Source organism: Sceloporus occidentalis, unplaced genomic scaffold (genome assembly GCF_023333645.1).
Source record: "Sceloporus occidentalis isolate IW3139 unplaced genomic scaffold, rSceOcc1.0.p SCAF_248, whole genome shotgun sequence".
NCBI classification, from domain to species: Eukaryota; Metazoa; Chordata; class Lepidosauria; order Squamata; family Phrynosomatidae; genus Sceloporus; species Sceloporus occidentalis.
Genome location: NW_028317228.1, coordinates 943,446 through 945,907, shown reverse-complemented (window position 1 = coordinate 945,907; position 2,462 = coordinate 943,446). Strand labels below are relative to the sequence as shown.

The following is a 2,462-nucleotide window of genomic DNA, read 5'->3' as shown; positions in this document are numbered from 1 at the left end:
ATAGCACTAATAGGCTGTTTGGGGGGCAGTATTTGCGTTGTGGTTTTTAGTTATGCCCCTGGTCATCAAGCTAGTGCTCAGATTATTTGTCAGTTTATTTGTAAATTTATTCAACAATAACTCCATTGTATCCTATAATCCAAAATTGGGGGGCATCTTATAATTGAGCAAATATATATATATAATCAATTATACATACACATTAGCTTGAATACTTTACAATACTGTCATATTCCTGTTTGCACAACATTGTATGGTCTTTGGTAACAAAGGGTCACGGAGCCTGAATGTCTTCTGCCTGCAGAATGTTACCCAAAGGTCACCTTGATGATAAGTACACCCACTGTGATTGCTGTTCTTCAAGCGTTTCAATCAAACATTTTATTAAAATAGGATCTACTCTGGGATCAAACTTATTGCCAAACCAGTGTCCAAATCTAAGAAGCCAACGTAGTTCAGCAGCACCATAAATACATACACTTCGGATATGGGTTCCAGTGCAAGGAGGGTAAAGACTTTCCTCAAGATAAATCCACTTCACAAGACGGGTCTTGCTGTCAAGGTCAGTCACATCTTTATCTGTTCTTGGGATCTCTCCTGGTACTCCTGGAACACGTACAAGAGTTGCCCAAAAGTGTTCATCTGGAGAATAGGTATCTTCAGACCAAATTAAAAAGTCTTTTGCCAGTGAGCTTTCTAAAACATACTTAATGAATGCACGACTTAAAACAAAGTAGGCACTTCCTACAAACATTTCAATATTAGAAGGAGGAGGGTCTTTCTTAATAGGCATCTTTATAGGCATCTGCAGGTAATCAAAGTAAGGCACTTGTATAACATTGTGGTGGTACATATACCTTTCTTTTTTAATATCTGAAGGCCGAGAAGACTCAAGCATATTTCTACCATCCAGCTTCTTCAGCTCCCAAACCAGTTCAAAATTTGACTTGAGTGGCATGTCCTGTCCACACAAGTTAATGACATAATTCCACTGAACAGAAGAATTCATCAGGTCTGATAGGCAATTCAGATCTGCTTGCAGTCTTGAAATATGGGCATAAGTCACTGTTTCAAGCTTTGAGGCAATGAAAACATTAGGGAAACAACTGGCTAGGTTTATCATGGCATTTTTGAAAGCGGTTGAAGACTTTAAATCATAATGGATACAATATACATTCACAGGGTTGTATATTAAATGGAGTAATCTTTCCACATTAATGGCATCTTTATGAACCACAAGAGAATATGCAATTGGAAAGCTTTTCTCCTCCAAGGAAAGTGGTTTCTGGTTGTACTTTCTAATGGCCTTATAGACGTCACAGTTTTTTGTCATCGCTACAACGTCTTCATCTTTTAGATCATATATACGCTTTTTGCGAACTTCTAAGCTTTTCCCAATTTCAGCAGGCTCAAGTTCATATACGCTTTTGCATTTAATATTGTCAGATGGAGCATTTATAAATGTATTCCTGTTATCAACACTTTCTGGAAAAATAGGATACGGCTCCACATAATAAGTCGGGGTTGTTGTATAAATGTCACCTTTCATAAATTTCAGGATACAGAGCAGAGACACAGTGAGTATCAACAGAGTAAGTTTCTGTTTCAGAGTATATTTAGGAAACCATATCCGCATCTTCATTCTGTTAAAAGAGTCAACAGTTACATAAGAGTGACTTGGTGATGTCTTTACATTACATAGATTTAATTTTTACCTGAAAACCATAAATACATTAAAGAGACAGCTCAGCCTTCATATGCATGTTAAGGAAAATAAGTTAGTATCTCTGTGACTGATCACCCTGAGGCAACATTAATCCGTAAACCGTGTTAATGAACAATTAAGAATACAGAATGGACTAATGAGCTAAAAAGATTATAAATTTTTACAAATGAAATACTGTTATCTGTGCTATCCCGGCCCAGATATTGGTATAAGAGTAGCTTTGCCAGAGATAAACCCTGGTAACCCAAAGGGACACTTTTTTTCATATAAGAAGTCCCATGGCAACAATATTTTTCAACTTCATCATAAAATACAATGGTGTATACGGTAATGTTGGTTAATATTGACAAAAACTGATGTTAAGTGTTTATGCTCATGTATAGTGCAGACAGAAATAACTAGCCTGCAGCGGCACACTGCAGCAGCCGATCTGCCCACTGGTAGATCTGTAGACCACTGGTTATTTGGCCGGTGTGCCAGATGGCCAGTTTGAGCCTGGTGAGAATGACTGGCTGGTTAACAAGTCATTTTATTGTTTACCACCGACAGAATGATTACGAGGTCTTTGACTAGTAAGATGAGCTAACACAGCCTACTAGATAGGACCATATACAAACGGCTAATACGCAGTAGCTCAAAATCTTTATATTAAACATTATATTATAAGCAAAAAATGATACTAGTAATATTAGTCTGGTACTAGTATTAAAAAGTGCTTGAAGTTCCATTTTAAAGA

At 37.0% G+C, this 2,462-nt stretch overlaps 1 protein-coding gene across 1 annotated transcript; it reads right to left on the bottom strand.

The window, feature by feature from the left end:
- Nucleotides 1–319: 319 nt before the first annotated feature.
- Nucleotides 320–1,642, bottom strand: LOC149276087 (beta-1,3-galactosyl-O-glycosyl-glycoprotein beta-1,6-N-acetylglucosaminyltransferase 4-like). The gene has a single exon (XM_089503937.1). It carries the CDS (start codon nucleotides 1,640–1,642, stop codon nucleotides 320–322), a length of 1,323 nt encoding a protein of 440 aa, XP_089360063.1.
- Between the last annotated feature and the right edge of the window lie 820 nt (nucleotides 1,643–2,462).